This window comes from Dendrobates tinctorius, unplaced genomic scaffold, assembly GCF_039654945.1.
Source record: "Dendrobates tinctorius isolate UK_male_01 unplaced genomic scaffold, ASM3965494v1 ptg000069l, whole genome shotgun sequence".
NCBI lineage: Eukaryota > Metazoa > Chordata > Amphibia > Anura > Dendrobatidae > Dendrobates > Dendrobates tinctorius.
This window is the reverse complement of record NW_027361737.1, coordinates 28,161,837-28,185,327: the sequence shown is the minus strand read 5'-3', so window position 1 is coordinate 28,185,327 and position 23,491 is coordinate 28,161,837. Positions and strand designations below refer to the sequence as shown.

General features: G+C 47.8%; 1 protein-coding gene across 3 annotated transcripts in view; it reads right to left on the bottom strand.

The window, feature by feature from the left end:
- Positions 1-23,491, bottom strand: part of ANKMY1 (ankyrin repeat and MYND domain containing 1) — a 112,428-nt gene that overhangs the window by 20,194 nt on the left and 68,743 nt on the right. For all 3 annotated transcript variants that reach the window (XM_073581284.1, XM_073581286.1, XM_073581285.1), the window contains exon 13: positions 8,229-8,342. In XM_073581284.1, coding sequence (XP_073437385.1) covers positions 8,229-8,342 — 114 coding nt within the window. The remainder of the gene's footprint in view (positions 1-8,228; positions 8,343-23,491) is intronic.

Genomic DNA, 23,491 nt, shown 5'->3' with positions numbered 1-23,491 from the left:
TTGCTCCACTGCTAGTAAAGCCCCTATAGATGGAAGAATAATGACATGGCCCCATCTTCACTGCACCTAAACCCTATAAAGAACTTGTGGACCCTTCTTAAATGGGAGATTTAAAGTAAAGGAGAACAGTCAGATCAGTATCTAGAAGGCTGTTGTTTGTGCTGCTCAAAAAGTTGGATGTGTGTATGATCAGTGTAGAGTTGTAGCAGAATGTGATGTGCACACAGTGTATGATAAATGTAGAGTGGAATCAGAATGTGATGTGCACACAGTGTATGATCAGAATAGAGCGGCAGCAGAATGAGATGTGCACACAGTGTATAATCAGGGTAGAGCGGCAGCAGGATGTGATGTGCACACAGTGTATGATCAATATAGTTCGGCAGCAGAATGAGATGTACACACAGTGTATGATCAATATAGATCGGCAGCAGAATATGAAGTGCACACAGTGTATGATCAGTATAGAGCGGTAGCAGAATGTGATGTGCACACAGCGAATGATCAGTGTAGAGTGGCAGAAGAATGTGATGTGCACAGTGTATGATCAGTGTGGAGCGGCAGCAAAATGTGATGTGCACACAGTGTACGATCAGTATAGAGCGGCAGCAGAATGTGATGCGCACACAGCGAATGATCAGTGCAGAGCGGCAGCAGAATGCGATGTGCACACAGTGTATGATCAGTGTGGAGCGGCAGCAGAATGTGATGTGCACACAGTGTATTATCAATGTAGAGTGGAATCAGAATGTAATGTGCACACAGTGTATGATCAGAATAGAGCGGCAGCAGAATGCGATGTGCACACAGTGTATGATCAGTGTGGAGCGGCAGGAGAATGTGATGTGCACACAGTGTATTATCAATGTAGAGTGGAATCAGAATGTGATGTGCACACAGTGTATGATCAGAATAGAGCGTCAGCAGAATGAGATGTGCACACAGTGTATGATCAGAATAGAGCGGCAGCAGAATGAGATGTGCACACAGTGTATAATCAGTGTAGAGCGGCAGCAGAATGAGATATGCACACAGTGTATGATCAGTATAGAGCGGCAGCAGAATGTGATGTGCACAGTGTATGATCAGTGTGGAGCGGCAGCAGAATGTGATGTGATGTGCATACAGTGTATGATCAATATAGATCGGCAGCAGAATGAGATGGACAAACAGTGTATCATCAGTGTAGAGCGTCAGCAGAATGCGATGTGCACACAGCGAATAATCAGTATAGAGTGGCAGAAGAATGTGATGTGCACACAGTGTATGATCAGTATAGAGCGACAGCAGAATGAGATGTGCACACAGTGTATGATCAGTATAGAGCGGCAGCAGAATGAGATGCGCACACAGTGTATAGTCAGTGTAGAGCGTCAGCAGAATGTGATGTGCACACAGAGAATGATCAGTGTAGAGTGGCAGAAGAATGTGATGTACACACAGTGTATAATCAGTGTAGAGCGGCAGCAGAATGAGATGTGCACACGTGTATGATCAGTATAGAGCGGCAGCAGAATGTGATGTGCACACAGTGTATTATCAATGTGGAGTGGAATCAGAATGTGATGTGCACACAGTGTATGATCAGAATAGAGCGGCAGCAGAATGAGATGTGCACACAGTGTATAATCAGTGTAGAGCGGCAGCAGAATGAGATGTGCACACAGTGTATGATCAGAATAGAGTGGCAGCAGAATGAGATGTGCACACAGTGTATAATCAGCGTAGAGCGTCAGCAGAATGCGATGTGCACACAGAGAATAATCAGAGTAGAGTGGCAGAAGAATGTGATGTGCACACAGTGTATGATCAGTATAGAACGGCAGCAGAATGAGATGTGCACACTGTGTATGATCAGTATAGAGCGGCAGCAGAATGTGATGTGCACATAGTGTATGATCAGTACAGAGCGGCAGCAGAATGTGATGTGCACACAGTGTATCATCAGTGTAGATTGTCAGCAGAATGCGATGTACACACAGTGTATGATCAGTGTGGAGCGGCAGCAGAATGTGATGTGCACACAGCGAATGATCAGTGTAGAGTGGCAGAAGAATGTGATGTGCACACAGTGTATAATCAGTGTAGAGCGGCAGCAGAATGAGATGTGCACACAGTGTATGATCAGTGTAGAGCGGCAGCAGAATGAGATGTGAACACAGTATATGATCAGAATAGAGCGGCAGCAGAATGAGATGTGCACACAGTGTATAATCAGTGTAGAGTGGCAGCAGAATGAGATGTGCACACAGTGTATAATCAGTATAGAGCGGCAGCAGAATGTGATGTGCACAGTGTATGATCAGTGTAGAGTGTCAGCAGAATGCGATGTACACACAGTGTATGATCAGTGTGGAGCGGCAGCAGAATGTGATGTGCACACAGCGAATGATCAGTGTAGAGTGGCAGAAGAATGTGATGTGCACACAGTGTATAATCATTGTAGAGCAGCAGCAGAATGAGATGTGCACACAGTGTATAATCAGTGTAGAGTGGCAGCAGAATGAGATGTGCACACAGTGTATGATCAGTATAGAGCGGCAGCAGAATGTGATGTGCACAGTGTATGATCAGTGTGGAGTGGCAGCAGAATGTGATGTGATGTGCATACAGTGTATGATCAATATAGATCGGCAGCAGAATGTGATGTGCACAGTGTATGATCAGTGTGGAGCGGCAGCAGAATGTGATGTGCACACAGTGTATTATCAATGTAGAGTGGAATCAGAATGTGATGTGCACACAGTGTATGATCAGAATAGAGCGGCAGAATGAGATGTGCACACAGTGTATAATCAGTGTAGAGCGGCAGCAGAATGAGATGTGAACACAGTGTATGATCAGAATAGAGCGGCAGCAGAATGAGATGTGCACACTGTGTATGATCAGTGTAGAGCGGCAGCAGAATGAGATGTGCAGACAGTGTATGATCAGTATAGAGCGGCAGCAGAATGTGATGTGCACAGTGTATGATCAGTGTGGAGCGGTAGCAGAATGTGATGTGATGTACATACAGTGTATGATCAGTATAGAGCGGCAGCAGAATGTGATGTGGACAGTGTATGATCAGTGTGGAGTGGCAGCAGAATGTGATGTGCACACAGCGAATGATCAGTGTAGAGCGGCAGAAGAATGTGATGTGCACACAGTGTATGATCAGTGTGGAGCGGCAGCAGAATGTGATGTGCACACAGTGTATGATCAGTATAGAGCGGCAGGAGAATGCGATGTGCACACAGTGCATGATCAGTGTGGAGCGGCAGCAGAATGTGATGTGCACACAGTGTATGATCAGTGTAGAGCGGCAGCAGAATGCGATGTGCACACAGTGAATGATCAGTGTAGAGTGCCAAAAGAATGTGATGTGCACACAGTGTATGATCAGTACAGAGCGGCAGCAGAATGTGATGTTCACACAGTCTATGATCAATATAGAGCAGCAGCAGAATGCAATGTGCACACAGTGAATGATCAGTGTAGAGTGGCAGAAGAATGTGATGTGCACACAGTGTATGATCAGTACAGAGCGGCAGCAGAATGTGATGTGCACACAGTGTTTGATCAGTACAGAGCGACAGCAGAATGTGTTGTGCACACAGTGTATCAGTGTAGAGCGTCAGCAGAATGCGATGTACACACAGTGTATGATCAGTGTGGAGCGGCAGCAGAATGTAATGTGCACACAGCGAATGATCAGTGTAGAGTGGCAGAAGAATGTGATGTGCACACAGTGTATAATCAGTGTAGAGCGGCAGCAGAATGAGATGTGCACACAGTGTATGATCAGTATAGAGCGGCAGCAGAATGTGATGTGCACACAGTGTATGATCAGTACAGAGCGGCAGCAGAATGTGATGTGCACACAGTGTATCATCAGTGTAGAGCGTCAGCAGAATGCGATGTACACACAGTGTATGATCAGTGTGGAGCGGCAGCAGAATGTAATGTGCACACAGCGAATGATCAGTGTAGAGTGGCAGAAGAATGTGATGTGCACACAGTGTATAATCAGTGTAGAGCGGCAGCAGAATGAGATGTGCACACAGTGTATGATCAATGTAGAGTGGAATCAGAATGTGATGTGCACATAGTGTATGATCAGAATAGAGCGGAAGCAGAATGAGATGTGCACACAGTGTATAATCAGGTGTGCATCATCAGGGTAGAGCGGCAGCAGAATGTGATGTGATGTGCATACAGTGTATGATCAATATAGTTTGGCAGCAGAATGAGATGTGCACACAGCGAATGATCAGTGTAGAGCAGCAGAAGAATGTGATGTGCACACAGTGTATGATCAGTGTAGAGCGGCAGCAGAATGCGATGTGCACACAGTGTATGATCAGTGTGGAGCGGCAGCAGAATGCGATGTGCACACAGTGTATGATCAGTATAGAGCGGCAGCAGAATGCGATGTGTACACAGTGTATGATCAGTGAGGAGCGGCAGCATAATGTGATGTGCACACAGTGTATGATCAGTGTAGAGCGGCAGCAGAATGCGATGTGCACACAGTGAATGATCAGTGTAGAGTGGCAGAAGAATGTGATGTGCACACAGTGTATGATCAGTATAGAGCGGCAGCAGAATGTGATGTGCACACAGTGTATGATCAGTACAGAGCTGCAGCAGAATGTGATGTGCACACAGTGCATGATCAGTGTGGAGCGGCAGCAGAAAGTGATGTGCACACAGTGTATGATCAGTGTAGAGCGGCAGCAGAATGTGATGTGCACACAGTGTATGATCAGTACAGAGCGGCAGCAGAATGAGATGTACACACAGTGTATTATCAGTATAGAGCGGCAGCAGAATGTGATATGCACACAGTGTATCGACAGTGTAGAGCGGCAGCAGAATGTGATGTGCACACAGTGTATGATCAGTGTGGAGCGGCAGCAGAATGTGATGTGCATACAGTGTATGATCAATATAGATCAGCAGCAGAATGAGATGTACACACAGTGTATGATCAGTATAGAGCAGCAGCAGAATGTGATGTGCACACAGCGAATGATCATTATAGAGCGGCAGCAGAATGTGATGTGCACACAGTGTATGATCAGTGCAGAGCGGAAGCAGAATGTGATGTGCACACAGTGTATCATCAGTGTGGAGTGGCAGCAGAATGTGATGTGCACACAGCGAATGATCAGTGTAGAGCGTCAGCAGAATGTGATGTGCACACAGTGTATGATCAGTGTGGAGTGGCAGCAGAATGTGATGTGCACACAGCGAATGATCAGTGTAGAGCGTCAGCAGATTGTGATGTGCACACAGTGTATGATCAGTACAGAGCGTCAGCAGAATGCGATGTGCACACAGTGTATGATCAGTGTGGAGGGGCAGCAGAATGTGATGTGCACACAGTGTATGATCAGTATAGAGCGGCAGCAGAATGTGATGTGCACACAGTGTATAATCAGTACAGAGCGGCAGCAGAATGTAATGTGCATACAGTGTATGATCAGGGTAGAGTGGCAGCAGAATGTGATGTGCACACAGTGTATGATCAGTGTGGAGCGGCAGCAGAATGTGATGTGCACACAGTGTATGATCAGTATAGAGCGGCAGCAGAATGAGATGTACACAAAGTGCATTATCAGTATAGAGCGGCAGCAGAATGTGATATGCACACAGTGTATCGACAGTGTAGAGCGGCAGCAGAATTTGATGTGCACACAGCGAATGATCAGTGTAGAGCGGCAGAAGAATGTGATGTGCACACAGTGTATGATCAGTGTAGAGCGGCAGCAGAATGCGATGTGCACACAGTGTATGATCAGTGTGGAGCGGCAGCAGAATGTGATGTGCACACAGCGAATGATCAGTGTAGAGTGGCAGAAGAATGTGATGTGCACACAGTGTATGATCAGTATAGAGCGGCAGCAGAATGTGATGTGCACACAGTTTATGATTAATGGAGAGCGGTAGCAGAATGTGATGTGCACACAGTGTATGATCAGTACAGAGCGGCAGCAGAATGCGATGTGCACACAGCGAATGATCAGTGCAGAGCGGCAGCAGAATGCGATGTGCACACAGTGTATGATCAGTGTGGAGCGGCAGCAGAATGTGATGTGCACACAGCGAATGATCAGTGTAGAGCGGCAGAAGAATGTGATGTGCACACAGTGTATGATCATTATAGATCGGCAGCAGAATGTGATGTGCACACAGTGTATGATCAGTACAGAGCTGAAGCAGAATGTGATGTGCACACAGTGTATCATCAGTGTGGAGTGGCAGCAGAATGTGATGTGCACACAGCGAATGATCAGTGTAGAGCGTCAGCAGAATGCGATATGCACACAGTGTATGATCAGTGTGGAGTGGCAGCAGAATGTGATGTGCACACAGCGAATGATCAGTGTAGAGCGTCAGCAGAATGTGATGTGCACACAGTGTATGATCAGTGTGGAGTGGCAGCAGAATGTGATGTGCACACAGCGAATGATCAGTGTAGAGCGTCAGCAGATTGCGATGTGCACACAGTGTATGATCAGTACAGAGCGTCAGCAGAATGCGATGTGCACACAGTGTATGATCAGTGTGGAGCGGCAGCAGAATGTGATGTGCACACAGTGTATGATCAGTGTGGAGTGGCAGCAGAATGTGATGTGCACACAGCGAATGATCAGTGTAGAGCGTCAGCAGATTGCGATGTGCACACAGTGTATGATCAGTACAGAGCGTCAGCAGAATGCGATGTGCACACAGTGTATGATCAGTGTGGAGCGGCAGCAGAATGTGATGTGCACACAGTGTATGATCAGTATAGAGCGGCAGCAGAATGTGATGTGCACACAGTGTATAATCAGTACAGAGCGGCAGCAGAATGTGATGTGCATACAGTGTATGATCAGGGTAGAGTGGCAGCAGAATGTGATGTGCACACAGTGTATGATCAGTGTGGAGCGGCAGCAGAATGTGATGTGCACACAGTGTATGATCAGTATAGAGCGGCAGCAGAATGAGATGTACACAAAGTGCATTATCAGTATAGAGCAGCAGCAGAATGTGATATGCACACAGTGTATCGACAGTGTAGAGCGGCAGCAGAATGTGATGTGCACACAGCGAATGATCAGTGTAAAGCGGCAGAAGAATGTGATGTGCACACAGTGTATGATAAGTGTGGAGCAGCAGCAGAATGTGATGTGCGCACAGCGAATGATCAGTGTAGAGTGGCAGAAGAATGTGATGTGCACACAGTGTATGATCTGTATAGAGCGGCAGCAGAATGTGATGTGCACACAGTGTATGATTAATGGAGAGCGGTAGCAGAATGTGATGTGCACACAGTGTATGATCAGTACAGAGCGGCAGCAGAATGTGATGTGCACACAGCGAATGATCAGTGTAGAGTGGCAGAAGAATGTGATGTGCACACAGTGTATGATCAGTGTAGAGTGGCAGAAGAATGTGATGTGCACACAGTGTATGATCAGTATAGAGCGGCAGCAGAATATGATGTGCACACAGTGTATGATCAGTACAGAGCTTCAGCAGAATGTCATGTGCACACAGTGTATCATCAGTGTAGAGCGTCAGCAGAATGCGATGTGCACACAGTGTATGATCAGTGTAGAGCGGCAGCAGAATGTGATGTGCACACAGTGTATGATCAGTGTAGAGCAGCAGACTGTGATGTGCACACAGTGTATGATCACTGTAGAGTGGCAGAAGAATGTGATGTGTACACAGTGTATGATCAGTGTAGAGCAGCAGCAGAATGTGATGTACACAGTGTATCATCAGTGTGGAGCGGCAGCAGAATGTGATGATGTGATGTGCACACAGTGTATGATCAGAGCAGAGCGGCAGCAGAATGTGATGAGCACACAGTGTATGATCAGCGTAGAGTGGCAGAAGAATGTGATGTGCACATAGCGTTCAGCTTCATGACAAGACACAATGCTAGAGCCAATGCTGGAGTTAGGAAACCAACAACCCAATAGCTTCTACACTCATTCTGCCAAGGCTGCTAGGCAACAATATATTATACTAGTCTAACATACCCTAAACCTTTGCTTCTAATTTGGGCTTCAATGGAATAAACTATTAACACTTTCTTCTACCCATGACACCAAGAATGTCCTTAGAGTCTGTCAAAGTGCTATTAATGTCTCCATATGCATTGCTTTTATTTGGAATGTTTTTTTTCACTTTTTTCTGTAGTCTAAAACTGTGTGTATCCAGTAGTCAAAAAAGTACAGATGAGCTACCTGGAAGTACTTGAAATAGGCGTAGTCAGTGGCTGTACCCAGCGACGTTCTTTTTCCATCTCCAATAAGAATTGGCATCAGAATACTTCCACCAGCTTTTACAATTCTGTCCACCTGTCAATTAAAATAAGTCTTTATAGTCACATGGCTAAAATGGTTGAAAAAAGACAAATGTCCATCAAGTTCAATTGAGGGCCAGGAAAGGCCAAAAGGGAAGGGGCACAAGAAGAACCACAATTCATGATCCAGTCCGCCCCCAAAGAGCTTATCTTTCTCTCCTGATTCCAATTGGGGATCCACTGGACCAAACAATCAGAAAAGAACTTTACACATTTACATAAACGTTTCTACTGTATTCTTATAAATAAGAATCTACCGGTAAGCCTTTTTTCTTTTTTAATACCATCAATGTTGTGACCCACTCCAGAGGCGGCCTATTAAACAGATTAAAGGGAACCTGTCACCACTTTTTGTGCCTACCAGGTAAAAATATCATTTAATTGAGTGTCAGCAATGCTTTCCATAACTAGTTCTGAAACCCCCCCAACTCCCCATGTATCACCCATAAAAATCTTTTTTATTTGTCCCGTTCTGTATGTTAATCTGTTCGTTCCGGTCCGATGGGCGTTGCCTCTGTTCCGTCACTCCACCCCTCCTCAGCTTGCTGTACGCATTCTTCACTGTGAAGATCGCAGATCGAGTACATATTTCTCGTGTGCGCATTGAAATGTGAACTCGCGTGTGCGCAGTATGCTTTGCCCAACTGAGGGCAAAGCCGAAAATCAGTAGTGCGCATGCACCGGCATACGCAGTTGTTTCTTATGTCTCAGAAGTATTTCGCAGCCATGCACACTACTAATTTTTTTTGGCTTTGCCCTCAGTTGGGCAAAGCATACTGTGCACGCGCGAGGTCACAATTCAATGTGCACGCGCAAAATATGTACGCGATCTTCACCGCGAAGAATGCGTACAGCAAGCCGAGGAGGGGTGGAGAGATGGAACAGAGGCAACGCCCATCAGACCAGACTGAACAGATTAACATACAGAACGGGACAAATAAAAAAGATTTTTATGGGTGATACATGGGGAGTCAGGGGGTTTCAGAACTAGTTGTGGAACGCATAGCTGACACTCAATTAAATTATATTTTTACCTGGTAGGCACAAAAAGTGGCGACAGGTTAACTTTAATAGTTCTCACTGCAGAGAAACCCTGTATCCTCTGGAGATTGAACTTGTCTTTCTCCAGACAGAAGCGTCCACTTGCCTATCGATGAGATTTACATGAAGCAGCTTTTGACCATATTTTTTATGGGCCATTTATGTACTTTCACAGCTCAATAATGTACCCCCTTACATGTCTCATCTTATGACTACATAATTTTAATTATTTTATTCCTTACTCATAGCCAACATCCTCCATGCCCCTCATCAATTTGGTGGCTTTTTTTTTTTTTTTTTTAACCTTTTCTAACTTTATTTGACTTCCTTACATAGCGCCATCATATTTCTCAGCGGTTTACAGACATAATCAGCACACTTTGTAAAGTGATTATATTATGTCCCTGTCAGGCAAGTCCATATCTCTTTAAAGAGAATCTGTCATCCCCCACCCCCCTGGGATGTATATGACCAATTAATATGGGCATACAGGCAATAGAAATGTTACACTAGTCCTATCTGTATGCCTCATATTATTGGTCTTGTTGCTGAGAAATGTTATATTCTGTCTTTATGTTAATGATTTCTTCCAGGCTCTGGGGCGTGCGGTGCTGTAAGAAATCCCTGCCCCCTGTTTCCATTGTAATACTACCTCCCTCCCATCAGCATCAGTTATGGAATCCTGCGCTCCCTCAGAAATACATACCTCATCCTCCCTTCTGTGGGCACTGCATTCAGGGATCTTCTGAGCAATCGCCACGAGTCATTGTGACCTCCGGTGTGCGCGCAGATAAGAGGCTGTCCCCACTTCCTCCCTGCATAGTCTTCGCTATATAAACATATGGGATAAATTGAGTTACCAGTGCGTGAGTGGGTCTTGGCATGGGTAAGGACATATTGGGCTAATCATTGTGGTGGTATTGGAGGTTTATGATTAACTTTTGACCATGTTTTACTATGGGATTATCCCTTGCTGCTAATGCCTCCTCTTTTGGTATTATACATTATATACGGGATTTGCTTATGGCCCGCCTTTTTCCTTCCCTGCATTTAATGATGAGGTTTCAGGTTATTTAGGCTGCTATTAGTTGCACTATGCACTTTATTGTTTAAAACTGCTTAAAAATATGTATACCTGAATCTCTATTTGTTACTTATACCCTCCAGTGCTTAAAGGTTGTATTGCTGCCTGCCTGTTCTATTGAATGTCATTCGTTTATGAGCACTAGTTCTGCATTTGTGTATTTATATGTGTGTTATACCTACTAATAGATAATTTGTATTTTTTACTTAAAGTTGTCTGTGACAAAAAAGTTTTTACACTTTTTACACGGAAGTCAATAGGATCTGTTAAAGCTTGCAGCTTTTCTCTATGTTCTATATAGTCTTCGCTATGTACACATGGTTCCTAGTAATGACTGTGCAGGGAGGAAATGGGGAGAGAATATTATCTGCGTGCACGTCGGAGGTCACAGTGACTTGTCAGCGCCTGTGCAGAAGATCCCTGAATGCAGTGCCCACATAAGGGAGGATGAGGTATGTATTTCTGAGGGAGTGCAGGGTGTAGGCAACAGAAGGGCAATCGAGGCTGCTAAAGTAGCAGCAAGGCGGCCTTGGGAGCAGCGGACGGTTGCGGGGAGTCAGCGTATTCCAGCCACACTGAGCCTAGATGTCCTGAAATCCCTCCAGCAACAGGCTGCCCAAACAGAGAAGGAACACTGGGGGAGACTGGGAGCTGAGCTGAACTCAAATGGAGTATGAGAGAATAAGGATAAATTGTGCCCACCAAAGTCCCTGTTCTCAATCATGGCGCAAGCAACACATGGCCCCACTCACGCCTCAAAAAGTCACGTGTGCCATGGTAGATGCTTTCTGGATCGCTCCTGGTTTCAGTTACGCAGCCGCGAAACTCGTACAATCATGCTCCTCTGTGCACAGCACAAACCAGGTAAAACAGTAAAAGTCCCTAAGAAAGCGACACCTAGGCCTCTCTACCTGTTTCAGAGACTGCAGATTGACTACATACAGCTACCAAGGTAGGAGTGTATGCAAATATCCTAGTATGTGTAGATCTCTTCTCTGGTTGGCCGGGAGCCTATCTGGTAAAATGTGAAAATGCTAAAACGACTGCAGACAAACTGATGAAAGAACTGATCTGCTGGTATGGTGTCCCTGAAACCATAGAAAGCGATAGCGGAACTCACTTCACAGGAGAAATAATGAGGGAAGTCATGCAGGCCCTGCGTGCACAGCAAGCATATCATACACCATACTTCATACAAAGTAGTGGGAAAGTGGAAAGACTAAATGGGACACTTAAACTGAAGATTTAAAAGGCCATGGCAGACTCAGGAAAGAGCTGGGTAGAGTGCTTGCCTCTTGCACTCTTTTCAGTCAGACACACTCCAAATAGAAAGACAGGGGGCCGGAGCGAGCCGCACAACCCCCCCCAGCAGCTAAGTGGAGGCCCACATGACAGTGGGTTGGAAGGAGGGGGTTAATAATCCCTGGGGGTGGAGTATGGGAATAAGGGGGGGTATTTGAGGAGGCTTATGGGGGCGGTTACCTCAGTTCCCGCTCCGGAGCCACGAGGGTTTGTCCGTCCAGAATCCATGGAGTCAATATCCGCGGTATTGGAGAGGCTGCGGGCGGCAGCGGAGTCGCAGCCTGCCGGCTGGCTGGAGGAGCAGGTTGCGGGGCTCATCGGGGGAAGCAGCGGGTCGCCCGCTGGTGTCTCTCCACGTGCAAGGCAGCAGGTAAGGCCTCCGGAGCACCTATCCCCGACGCTGTGCCCACTACCCAGTGCCGGCGTCGGAGCCCCTCCAGGGACCCTCCGGCTCGGGTGCCGGCTGGCAAGCGTGTCGGCTGGCCCCAGTCTGGGAGGAATCCACGGGCCAGCCTGGGTTCAGCGGCGGTCGCTAGGCCTTCTCCCCGGGCTGAGCGGGAGGCGCGGCCTGTACGGAAGGATGACATCACGGCAGGCCGCCATGGAGCCGGGTGGTCTGCCTTCTCTGCGCGGGGCGGCGGTGAGACTCACCCGGAGGGTGGATCGTCGGGCAGCAGCCCCCGTCAGTCGGGGCTGGCAGGTATGCCCTGTACTGCGGGCCTCCTGACTGGACCAACGGCGGTGGAAGACCGGGGACGGAGCGAGAGGCAGTCAGTGGGGGATGCGGGCAGTGGGTGGCCACAGGTGGCAGCCCCTGTGCTTGTGCAGCCCGCTGGCCTCAGTGGGGGTCGAAGCAATGAAGAGCTCAGAACAGAGTGGCCCGGGAGGGCAGCGGTGAAAAGAGAGCCTGTTTATGCAAGTAGCGGACCTCTGGGGACGGAGGGTCTGAGGCGAAGCTCCGTAGTTGACGCACAGCGGGATACGGGAATGACAGCTGGAGGAGACACAGCGTCCTCACAGCCCAGTGAGTATGGCTCCTTGTCTTGTCTGTCCTCATCTCTAGTGAGGTCCCCTGCGGTCGGGAGCGGGTTGGGGGGCCGGCCGGTGGCGTTAGGCCAGGTAGTGGGGGAGCAAGTTCCGTCAGGGATCGGAGGGCTTGGGGAGATTTTGACTTCCATGTGGGATTTGTTGGCAAGGATGGAGGAAGCTAGAGCGCCCCTGGCGCATTTAGCCACATGGGTGGGGTCGCAGGAGCGAGGGACCAGCCTGTCGGGGGCGTCTACCGGGGTATCAGTTGGGAGAGCTGACCCTGTGCCTGTTTCGGTTCAGACTGAGAAAGAAAAGGAATGTCGGATCCATTTAGATGATAGGGCCCATGGGGAGGTATATGTTTGCTTTGAGGGCCCACTGGGCGCTCATCTTAAAAAGGAGGTGCGGGAAAAGATCTGGAAGGACGAATACGTAGAGATTTTTTCCCTGCTTCCGCTGGAAAAGTTTAACTTGGATAAGGGGAAGAAGGATGATAGCAAAAAAGAGGAGGAAAAACGGAGATGGCGTTTGATTCTGCAAACATTCGCTAATTGGCTCCAGGCGTTTGCTATTTTGGCTAGCGTGATTGGTGAAAAGGCGCCTGAGAATTGTTCTCTTTTTTGCTATTTAGATTCGATTGGGGAGGCTTATAGGGTATACGGGAGTCAGGCTTGGCTCCGTTACAACGAACAGTTTAGGCAGAGGAAGGCGGTTCGTCCAGCGATTAGATGGGATCAGAAAGACATAAGTGTGTGGTTGAAGGCTATGACACCGACTAAGTTCGGCCATTCCTTTCCTGGGGGGGGGCGGTTCTTTAAATGCGCAAAGCGGTGGTCAAGGGGCAAGCGGTCAGTCGGGCACCCAGAAACAGGGTCTCTGCTGGCAATTTAATGATGGGCAGTGTAAATTCGGGGCGAGCTGCAAATTCAAGCACCTTTGCTCCCATTGCAGCGAACCTCGCATGGTGCTTCCAGATGCTTTAGGAAGCAGAAAGGAAAAGCAGAGACTGCTAATTCCAAAGGGGAAGACGCCAGTGAAACTGGCCGTAATGGTCCCTTATCTAAGTAGGTTTCCGGATGGGGTGAAGGCGGAACTGTTGTTGTCCGGTTTCAGGGACGGTTTTAAAATTCCTGCCCCTCCTTTTGAGATACCATGGATGCTGAAGAATCTCAGGTCAGCTGATCAATATGCTGGGGTGGTGTTGGAAAAGTTGGGAAAGTTAGGTTGGGAAGCATGTCGGGGCCATTTAAGGATCCTCCGTTTGAGGATTTGGTTGTCTTGCCCCTGGGTGTGGTGACGAAGGAGCCGAATAAGTTTAGGCTCATTCATCACCTATCTTTCCCACGTGGTAGGTCGGTAAATGATGGAATTGTGCTCTGTAGTGTACACGTCATTTGATGAGGCGGCAAAGTTTGTCTGGATATGTGGAAAGGGGGCACTTTTGGCTAAAATAGGTATCGAGTCGGCGTTTCGGTTGCTCCCGGTCCATCCAGATAGTGTTAGGTTGTTGGGCTGTTACTGGGGTGGGGAGTTTTTAGTTGATAGGGGTTTGCCAATGGGTTGCTCAGTGTCTTGTGTGTTTTTTTAGGCTGAACGTTCCTTTCTCGAGTGGGTTGTCCGGTAAGTGTCGGGCTTTGATTCTTTGATTCATTACCTGGATGATTTTTTGTGTATCGGTCCGGGTAACTCGGGTTGTTGTGAGAGGTTGCTTAGAGCAGTGGAATGGGTGGCGGAGCGTTTTGGTGTACCGCTTGCTCCCGGCAAAACGAAGGGGCCTTGTACGTGCCTGTCGTTTTTGGGAATTGTGATTAATTCGGTGGAAAGGGAGTTCTGTTTACCGGAGGATAAGGTAAAGGCGTTGCGGCATGAGGTGTCTCGAGCCAGACGGGTGAAGAAATTGTCATTGAGAGGTTCAGTCGCTACTTGGAAAATTGAATTTTGCTTGTTGCATTATTCCAATAGGTAGGGTCTTTTCTCGGCTGTTGGAGAGCGCTACGGCGGGAGTGCGGGCTCCGCAGCATTTTGTTCGGCTTACCAGTGAACATAAGGCTGATTTGGAGGTGTGAGACAAGTTTTTGGAGCAATACAATGGATAATCTTTGCTCATGGAGGAGGCAGTTGTAAATGATGAGTTGGATTTGTTTACAGACGCGTCTGGTGGAGTGGGTTTTGGGGCATATTTTAAGGGCCAATGGTGCGCGGCTGCGTGGCCTGATGAGTGGATTCAGCTGGGCCTTGTTAAGAATATTGCTTTGTTGGAGATTTTTCCTATATTGGTGGCGGTGAACCTATGGAAGGAGGAGTTTCGGAATAGAAGGGTCCGTTTTGTGACAACATGGGAGTCGTGTGTTCCATTAACAGCTTGGCGGCGTCCTCTCCTCCAGTGATTTGAGTTTTGCGGCAGTTAGATTTGACTTGTTTATCGCATAATGCTCATGTGACGGCTTCCCATGTGCCAGGTATTAGGAATTCCATTGCTGATTCTTTATCTCGTTCACAGTGGGAGCGTTTTCGGACCTTGGCCCCGGATGTGGAGGAAGCGGGTTTGGAGTGTCCAGCCGGGCTTTGGAAGGTGGTCTCAGGGCTGCAGAACCTCTAATACAGGCATCTTTGTCTTCTGGTACTTGGTCGATCTATGAGTCAATTTGGAGTTCTTGGGAAAACTGGTTCGGGGCACGTTCGTATGGCAACTCTGTGGAGAATCAGTTGGGTGCGTTGCTGGCATGGTTGGTTTTGGGGCGGATTAGGGTTGGTCAGTGTCTAGGGTAGCACAGGTGAGGGCTGGTTTAGCTTTTGTATTTAAATTGCGGGGTCAAGTTGATTTGACCAAGTGTTTTTTGGTCAGCCAGGCCATCAAGGGTTTTAGACGTCGGAGTAATAGGGTGGATTTCCGGCGTCGGCTGTCATTTGGCATTCTCGAACGGTTGGGGGCGGTGTTGGACGAGTTTTGTGTGTCAAGGCTTGAGTGTTCTCTTTTTCGGGCGGCATTCTCTATTGCCTTTTTTGGGGAATTGAGGGTGGGGGAATTGGTATCTCCGGGACGGTATTCAGGTGGGGGTTTGTTAGATAGGGATGTGGTGGTGGGTGACGGTGGTTTGGAGTTTTGGACCAGGAGGTCTAAAACGGACCAGGAGGGTAGGGAGAAAAGAGTGGTCTTGGGAGCAGTGCCAGGATCTCTAATGTGCCCAGTGCGCTGTCTGCAGGATTACAGGTCGTGGCTACAGAGTGGCAAGGAGCCATTGCTGCGTCATGCTGATGGTTCCCTCTTGTCAAGGTTCCAGTTTGTGGCGGTTTTTCGTAAAGGTCTGACCAGATTGGGTATGGACGGGTCTAGGTTCGCTTCTCATTCCTTCAGGATTGGGGCAGCTACGGAAGCGGCAGTTGGGGGTTTGGGATCAAAGGTAATACAACGGATTGGAAGGTGGGACTCTGGGCGTTACAGGCCATACGTTCACCCAGGGGCGTTGGGTGCGGAGCTGCATTAAGTATGGAGTGTTTGGTTAATTTGTCTGGGCCTTGGTTTTGGTTAATAGTGGTTTTTTTTGTCATTACAGGTCGCACTCCTTTGCTGGTATGGATCCTGGGCCATTCCTTTGTTTATTGGGGCGCTCAGCGTGCGGACGTTCGGCAAGAAGGGCGGCAGCTGGGTTTTTCGCGAAGTGTGGCTGTAATCAGGTCTTTGGGTTTTAGGGGTATGGGTTGGAACAGGGTCCTGCAGGAGGTGCATAGTAGCGCTAGGCTTGATAAGGACCTCGATATTTTAGTCTTCATGTGGGGGGAAAAGACTTGGGGGTTCGTCCTTTTCGTGAATTAGTTAAGGATATTAAGCACGATCTTCTCCGTTTGTGGTTGTCATTTAAGGGGTTAACTGTGGTGTGGTCGGAGATTGTCCCGAGAAAGACTTGGCGTCATGCAAGGTTGGTTGTCAAGATAAATAAGGCAAGGATAAAGGTTAATAGGGCGGTGTCCAATTTCGTGGTTAGGAATGGGGGGGTGTTGGTTCGTCATTTTGACCTTGAGAAAGGGAGTGGGGAGTTCTGGCTGGCTGATGGTGTTCATCTGAATGATGTGGGCATTGATTTGTGGGCATTGGGTCTGCAGGACGGTATTGAGAGGGTCATAGCATTTCGGCGTGGGGGGGTCTCAGGCAATTGAGGTGTTCAATTGCCTTCGTTGTGGCGTTTGGGGGAGGGGGTCCTTGAAGTTGGTGCTAAATTTGTTTTGGGGGATCTGTGGTAATATGGATTCCTCAGTTGTTATTATCCTTTGTTTGGGTCTGGTGATTTGGGGGGACTTCCGGCAGTGGTTGGTCAGATCCCCAGGGCTTAAGTGGACAGTGCAACTCCGATGGGGTATTGGTGCTCCCGAGCCAGTGGGGTAGCGGCTGGGAGTAATTTATGGTATGTGTTTGTCCACGAAAAGTATTCTTCACGTATTGGTCACCAGATTTGAGAGCTTCAAGGACACTCCAAAGGTTGCGTTTATATTTATAACTGTTGTCTGTTACTTAAATAAAAGGCTGCTGTGGCCAATATATTGCATTCTGGTGTCCTGGTGTTATTTGGGGTTCAGGTGGGTTGGGGGTTTAATGGGGGTTAGTGGTTGGTAGATGCAACCCAACCGCAGCTCGACAACTCCAATGTCAAGACAGGGGGCCGAACCGAGCCGCACAACCCCCTCCCCCCAGCGGCTAAGTGGAGGCCCACATGACAGTGGGTTGGAAGGAGGGTGTTAATTATCCCTGGGGGTGGAGTATGGGAATAAGGGGGGGTATTTGAGGAGGCTTATGGGGGCGGTTACCTCAGTTCCCGCTCCGGAGCCACGAGAGATTGTCCCGCCCGCCCTCTTTTTTGTGCAGTATTGGTGTCTGGGGGTATTTTCTTCTATTTCATGGGTCATGGTGGTTGGTTGGCGTTTGGGGGAGGGGGTCCTTGAAGTTGGTGCTAAATTTGTTTTGGGGGATCTGTGATAATATGGATTCCTCAATTGTTATTATCCGTGGTTTGGGTCTGGTGATTTGGAGGGACTTCCGGCAGTGGTTGGTCGGATCCCCAGGGCTTAAGTGGACAGTGCAACCCCGATGGGGTATTGGTGCTCCCGAGCCAGAGGGGTAATGGCTGGGAGTAATTTATGGTATGTGTTTGTCCACGAAAAGTATTCTTCACGTTTTAGTCCCCAGATTTGAGAGCTTCAAGGACCCTCCCAAGGTTGCGTTTATATTTATAACTGTTGTATGTTACTTAAATAAAAGGCTGCTGTGGCCATTATATTCCATTCTGGTGTCTTGGTGTTATTTGGGGTTCAGGTGGGTTTGGGGTTTATTGGGGGTTAGTGGTTGGTAGATGCAACCCAACCGCAGCTCGACAACTCCAATGTCAAGAGAGGCTTGTCTCCTTTTGAAGTCCTGTTTGGTAGTGCACCAAAGACTGGTCTGTACTTCCCACAGGTGCTACAAATGCAACACGGTGCTATGACAACCTATGTCCAGGCCTTGCAGAAAAAACTTCATGTGGTGCACAAACATGTGTTTTCATCCATTCCAGATCCTAATGCCAGTGCAGATGTGCATCAGCTGAATCCAGGTGATTGGGTGGTTATACGCAGACACGTGAGAAGGAGCCTGGACCCACGATTTGACGGCCCCTTCCAAGTCCAGCTGACCACATCCACCTCAGTAAAACTTGAGGGAAAGCCCACCTGGATCCATGCCAGTCACTGCAAGAAGGTCCTTTCAACAGCAGAATGACTGTTCTCCTAATCACCTTGCTGGCAGTGGCAGGGTTACTGCACTCTACAGAGACACAGGATAAACTCTTAAATGCTGACAGGGACAACAAACTTATTCGGCATCATGCTCTTCTCATAAAGGGCATGGAAGGACAGAAACCGAAAGACTGTTGGATCTGTACACACAGCCCAGTATCTGCAAGGACTATGACATACTTAGCCTTATCTCTGGAGCCATGGAAGGTATTAACCCCACACTGCATACACAATGAGACTTGGACTCAATCTACGTTTTGGGGAAAAGATGTGCCCCGTGATATATCTGCCTCATTGGCTATAATCGGATGGGCCTCTAAACCCTGGTTTCAGTTTAATATAACGCGGCCTAAGGTACAAATGTGGTGGCGGGAATATGATTCAGACATCGGAAATATGGTCGCCAGGAGGAGGACTGAAATCCCTCACTCAGACCGCATTCTCAATGATGGACTGTGGTTCAGTCTTCAACACACTGGAGCAAATACCTGTGGTGAGGACAATAATTGCTTCCATATATACACTAATGATCAAACACAGGTTAATGAGACGGTGTACTAAGATGGTGTTGAAGGCTGTAAATCATCTACGGGTAAAATAATAAGGCGAGAAAGGGGTAAATGTACATTTGGTATAAGTGGAAAACAAATGAATAATACTTGGTGTGCCCATAAGCCTATGTCAGGACTTTTGCGCTTATACCAATGTATACAGACCCCTGGTCACGTATGTGTTCTCCCAGAAGGAGTATTCTTGGTTTGCGGACATCATGCCTACAAGTGGGTGAGCCCAGACATAAGAGGGCTTTGCACTCTTGCCAAACTAACATCATAGTTACTCATAGTAAAATAGACACAGCAGCAGTTCCAATTCATACTTTGTATAGAAGGGCTGCAGATAATAAGCCCCGGCCAAATGGTAGGCCGCATCTAGTAAAAATGGGGATAACAAATAAAATATTCCGTAGTATGCTAATATAACCCTTCATAACACAAATGTGGGATAAATTTGTGGAAGCTACCGACTACCTGGATGATCAGATTTTCCAGATTCTTGTAGTGTATCATAGACCCCAGATAGCCATTGCTGATGGGGAAAGCGAGTGTCCACACTGAGGGTGGATGGGCGAAGCAGGTAGGAAGCCCCCTTATGGGTACTAGACCCATGAGACAGTAGCTCCTTTGTGGACATCAGCTGACCCCGTGACAAAGGTTATACCATTTACAAAAGGGGGAAATTGATATAGAAGGGTTAATGGTTTGCCTTTAAATGCCTAACTGCCTTTAATTCTTCATTTGCCTTTTGCCTTTCATTTATTCTTATGACACTGCAGTTTTGCCTGTCTCCTCTTCAAGGGAAATAAGCTTCTTATCATATATGTTCTCAATAATCAGCCACAACGTGTTCTGGGTACATTGTAAACAAGGTATGACCCTGAGGTGATGGTGGGGGCCACATGAGCTCCATAGAATTACATATTGTTGTAAATGGTATAAAAGATTGCCTTGTGTTTCATTACATCAGATAAAGTGATTTGCCCATGGCCCGTGTGCAGTCTCTTTTGTCTCCAAGCGCTTGTAAATTAAGGGCGTAAACGCCAAATTTGGCCTCACTGGTGATCTAGCATATCTGACTCTGGGTCTGAACGAAAACTGCTACGACAGGATACTGGGGTCATAACTGACGCTGATGGGAGGGAGGTAATATTGTAATGAAGACAGGGGGCAGGGATTTCTTTCAGGCACATCATGCCCTGGAGCCTGGAAGAAATCATTAACATAAAGACAGACTATAACATTTCTCAGCATCAAGATCATTAATATGAGGCGTACAGGTAGGCCTAGTGTAACAGTTCTATTACCTGTATGCCCATATTAATAAGTCATATACACCCCGGGGGGTGACAGATTCCCTTTAAATACATGAAGCCCTGCTCTGTGTAGCACAAACGATCAGAAGATCATAGCTTCTAGTCTCCCATGGAGACTATTGAAGCAAGTAAAAATAAGTTTTTAAAAATATGAAAAAAAATAAAAAATTATAAATTTTCAAATCACCCCCATTTGCCCTATACAAAATAAAACAATAAAGAAAAAAAACAGGATTTTTGGTTGCTTACCGTAAAATCTGTTTCTCGGAGCCTTCATTGGGGGATACTGGAACCATGGGTGTGTGCTGCTGTCACTAGGAGGTTGACACTATGCCGTGAAAAAAATGTTGCCTCCGCAGTATACACCCCTCCGACCGGCTGTAGGACAATCAGTTAGCGAGAAAGCAGTAGGAACATTCATCAAAACATAGCCATAATAATTAATCTAAACATGGGAGGGTGCTGTGTCGCCCAATGAAGGCTCCAAGAAACAGACTTTACGGTAAGGCCTGGATCACACTTCCGTTTTTTAAAATCCGTCTAAATCCGTCGTTTTCCATTAAAAAACGGATCCGCCATTTTTTTGAGGATCCGTTTTTTTGTCCCATAGACTTCCATTAGCAGCTACCGCGGATCCATCAAAAAAACGGATCCGTTTGCATCTGCTTGTGGCAAAACGGAAACGGATCCGTTTTTCACACTTTGACGGATGCATGCGGATGCCAAAAAATGGATGTGTGAAACAGGCCTAAGCAACCAAAAATCCTGTTTTCTCTATCGCTTCACACAGGAACCATGGGACGTCCTAAACCATTCCCTGGGGAGGGAGGAAAAACAGGTACTTCATTCAGGTCGGAGAACTCATCACTGCCGCCTGCAAGATTCTTCTACCTAGGCTGGCGTCCGCTGAAGCATAGGAATGCACCTTACAGAACCTTGAAAAGGTATGAACAGAGGACCAGGTAGCTGCCTTGCACAGTTGCATGGCTGATGCCCTATGGTGCACCGCCCAGGAGGCGCCCACTGCTCGGGTAGAGTGAGCCTTAACGCCAGAAGGAGGCACTCTGTCCTTAACCAGGTAGGCCTCCAGAATTGCCATTCTGATCCAGCAGGCAATGGTAGCCTTAGAAGCCGGCAGGCCTTTTCTCGCGTCACTTGTAATGACAAAAAGCGAGTCTGTCTTCCTGAAGGGGACGGTCCTAGCCAGGTAGACCCTATTCAGAGAGCGCTCCAGAGGATGAGTTGGAGCAGGACAAAACGAAGGAAGGATTATGTCCTCATTTAAGTGAAAGACGGACACCACCTTGGGAAGGAAGGAAGGGGGAGGCCGCAAAACAAACTCATATTGGTGAAGAATCAAAAAGGGAGGGCAACACGAAAGAGCCGCCAGCTCTGAGACACGTCTGATAGAGGTGATAGCTACAAGAAATACCACCTTCCAGGACAAGAAGGACATGGAAACCTCCCGGAGAGGTTCAAGTGGAGAATCTCTTAAAGCTTCCAGGACAAGATTGAGATCCCAGGGGGCCACTGGAGAGCTGCATGGAGGGGCTGCATGTGCCGCTCCCTGAAGAAAGGTTTTAACATGTGGAAAGGAAGCTAAATTCTTCTGAAAAAGAATAGAGTGCAGATACCTGGAACTGAGGGCCAGGGGACGGAACTGAGGGCAAGAGCAGCATCTAGCCCTGCCTGGAGGAAAGCCAGGATGGCGGGTAAAGAACATGCCATAGGTGTGACGTGGTTGGATTCACACCAACTAAAGTAAGCCTTCCAGGTTCGGTGATAGACCCTGGAAGAGGATGGCTTCCTAGTCCGGACCAATGTGCTAATCACCCGGTCCGAAAACCCGGTTGCTCTCAGTATCATGGTTTCAACAGCCATGTCGTAAAATTGAGCAACCGAGAATTCGGGTGGTAGAACGGACCCTGGGCCAAAAGATCTGGTCTGTTGGGGAGTTTCCAGGGGGCGTCTGCGAGGAGATTGAATACTTCCGCAAACCAGGCCCTCCTGGGCCAATACGTAGTGATCAGTATGACCGGTATCCCTTCCGCCTAGATCTTTTTTCAACAACCTGGGAAGGAGAGGAAGGGGGGGAACAGGTAAGGGAGTCTGAACTGTGACCATGGAATGGCCAGAGCGTTGACCACTGCTGCAAGAGAATCACGGGACCTGGAGACAAACTGTTGGACCTTTCTGTTCTGCCGTGACGCCAGAAGGTCCACATCTGGGGTCCCCCATTGAAGGTAGATCTCACTAAATACCTCCTGATGAAGAAACTCTTCCTCTGCTGCAACCCCTTCCCAGCTGAGAAAGTTGGCGGCCCTAATGTCTATGCTGGGGATGTGAACCGCCGATATTGCCGGAATCGATGCTTCCACCCAGCTGAAGATTTTGGATACCTCGGCCACTGCCCGGGAGCTCCGGGTCCCCCTGGTGGTTGATATATGCCACTGCTGTGACATTTTCCATCTGAATTCGGACCGGCTGTCCTTGGAGGGGACCTTCCCAATGAAGTAGAGACTGAAGGATGGCCCTTAACTCGAGAACGTTGATCGACAGCGAGGATTCTCAAGTCGACCAACGTCCCTGCACCATCAGTTGATTGAATACCACACCCCAGCCTAGGAGGCTGGCATCCATGGTTATTACCTGCCAATGGATGGGAAGGAAAGACAGATCCAGATGGATCAGAGGGGAGGTTAGCCACCACTTGAGAGACTGTTTGGTTTGGTAGAAGGGAAAAAGGGGGAATCCAGGGAAGAGATGGACTTGTCCCACTGAAGGAGGATGTCTCTCTGAAGTATACTGGACAGAAACAGGACAAAGGGGATCGCTTCCGAGGCTGCTACCATTCTCCCCAGAACCCTCATGGCAGTGCCGAACAATAGGAGCCGAGAATCTAATAGAGAGAGAATTCCCTGCTGGAGGATAGTCCTTTTCTCTTCTGGGAGAAAGAACCTTGACCGATTGGTGTCGAATAGCATGTCTAAGAACTTTAGGCGTTAGGTCGGCGTAAGACAGGATTTTTCCCTGTTGATAAGCCACCCAAACCGGG